The 2,294-nt window shown below is 49.7% G+C and overlaps 1 protein-coding gene across 7 annotated transcripts in view; it reads right to left on the bottom strand.

Annotated features, from left to right (window-relative positions):
* Nucleotides 1–2,294, bottom strand: part of CCDC61 (coiled-coil domain containing 61) — a 29,621-nt gene that overhangs the window by 16,267 nt on the left and 11,060 nt on the right. For all 7 annotated transcript variants that reach the window (XR_005196036.1, XM_017502527.2, XM_017502526.1 and 4 more), the window contains one exon: nucleotides 294–451. Coding sequence is in view for 6 of the 7 variants with exons in the window: in XM_017502527.2 (XP_017358016.1) it covers nucleotides 294–451 (158 nt within the window). In the remaining variant the exon portion in view is untranslated. The remainder of the gene's footprint in view (nucleotides 1–293; nucleotides 452–2,294) is intronic.

Below are 2,294 nucleotides of genomic sequence, written 5' to 3'. Positions count from 1 at the left end.
GGAGGAAAAACAACAAAAAACAAAGAGCTTGAGTCCCTGGTGGAACTGCTGCGCAGTGGCAGCCACCTACCTAGAAGTGTTGTTACGTGATGTGTTGTTTGTTTGACACATTGTGTGTTCAGGGCACTGGTGATGGTTATTCTGCTGCTTGTAGCCAGACACAATACTAATGATACAGACCCCAATAGGGGAGACCCCAAAGGCAAGGCTTAACCAATGTGACCTTGCCCTGGGTGCCAGGGGGTCCCACCCCACCCAGCAGCCTGGCCCTGGAACCTGCTCCTCCTCCCCACCTGTCAAACTCCACGGAGTAGATGAGGATCAAGTAGCGCTTGGAGTTGAGCTGCGCCGATCTGGGGGCCAGAGGGCCCGGGCGGCCCCCCATCTTGCGGTTCCGCAGGGACTCCAGGTCTGTGTAGGTCAGCAGGTCCAGAGTGACTGACTCACTGCTCTGTCGGGAGAAGAGAGGAAGAGCTGCACAGCACCCGCCACCGCCACACAGGGCAGCCAGCACACATCTGGGCGGCAGCCCTTCCCGTTCTTTCGGCGGGCTAGGCTTTCCTATGCAAAGCTGGCGATCAACATGGCCCTGTCCCAGGGGCTGACACAAGGACTTCCTCAAAGGGAGAACCCGGAAAGAACCTAAATGCTCAATCACAGAGAACAGCTTAGACCTGTGACTCTCCACATGCTGTCTGCAGATCCCTGGGGGATCCCTGAGACCCTTTCAGGGATCTCCATTGAGGTCAAAGCTTTCTATTTTTTTGAGATGGAGTCTCACTGTCGCCCAGGCTGGAGTGCAGTGGCGCAATATTGGCTCACTGCATCCTCTGCCTCCCAGGTTCTAGTGATTCTCCTGCCTCAGCCTCCTGAGTAGCTGGGACTCCAGGGGCCCACCACCACACCCAGCTAGCTTTTGTATTTTTAGTAGAGACAGGGTTTGACCATGTTGGCCAGGCTGGTCTCGAACTCCTGAACTCGTGATCCGCCTGCCTCAGGCTCCCAAAATGCTGGGATTATAGGCATGAGCCACCGAACTGGGCCCAAAGCTACTTTCACAATAATACAAAGACATCATTTGTCTTTTTCACTGTGTTGACATGTGTGTGAGCGCTACAAAAGCAATGGTGGGAAAAAGTGCTGGTGCCTGAGCAGAAGTCAAGCCCTGGCACCGAATGGTACTGTATCTCCCCCGTCTCAGTTGGGGGCTGGGGAAGAGAAATAAACAAACAATAAGCAAATCAACAATAAAACACAGGAAATGAAACATTGGAATGTTCTTGATGAAGCAGTAAAAGTTATTAATTATATTGAATCCTGCCCCTAGAGGACACAGCTCTTTATTATGGTGTGCAAGAAAATTGCAAGTGCACAGAAAGTACTTCTGTACACGCCAAAGTCTGACGATGGTCTCAGGAAAAAGCACTTGTGCAACTGAGTTGTGAGCTAAATTAGCCACTTTTCCTGGAACACTATTTTTACTTGGGGAAAAAAACGACTGACAGACAAAACTATGGTTATTTAGACTCGGGCTATCTGGCAGACATTTTCTCAAAAATGAGCAAAGTGAGCCTGTCACTCCAAGAAAAACAGCTGATGGGGTGTCTTGCCAATAATCAAATTCAAGCTTTGTACTTAAAATTAGAATTTTGGAAAACTTCTGTCTTCCACTGGGTGTTTGACAGCTTCTCAGTGTTCAAAGACTTTCCTGGGCAGATGGGTGAGGATATTAACAAATCTGACTTGAGGATATCAAGTAAGGAAATGTGTCAACATTCAAAAAATCTGCACAACTTGGTGAACCAGTATTTTCCAAATGACCAGTGCATGAGGTTACAAAATCATCCACAGGTAAAAAAAGATCCATGTGGCCGGGCGCGGTGGCTCACGCCTGTAATCTCAGCACTTTGGGAGGCCGAGGCGGGCAGATCACCTGAGGTCGAGAGTTCGAGACCAGCCTGACCAACATGGAGAAACCCTGTCTCTACTAAAAATACAAAATTAGTCAGGCATGGCGGCACATGTCTGTAATCCCAGCTACTCGGAAGGCTGAAGGACCAGAATCACTTGAACCCAGGAGGCAGAGGTTGCAGTGAGCCAATATCAGGCCACTGCACTCCATCCAGCATGGGTGACAGAGATGGTGTCTCAAAAAAAATAAATACAAAAATTAGCCGGGCATGGCAGGCACACCTATAGTCCCAGCTACTAGGGAAGCTGAGGCATGAGAATCACTTGAACCCAGGAGGTGGAGGATGCAGTGAGCTAAGACTGGGCCACTGAGCCTGAGTAAC

The sequence above is a fragment of the Cebus imitator genome, unplaced genomic scaffold, assembly GCF_001604975.1.
Source record: "Cebus imitator isolate Cc_AM_T3 unplaced genomic scaffold, Cebus_imitator-1.0 Scaffold296, whole genome shotgun sequence".
NCBI lineage: Eukaryota > Metazoa > Chordata > Mammalia > Primates > Cebidae > Cebus > Cebus imitator.
This window is presented reverse-complemented; position numbering and strand designations above follow the sequence as displayed.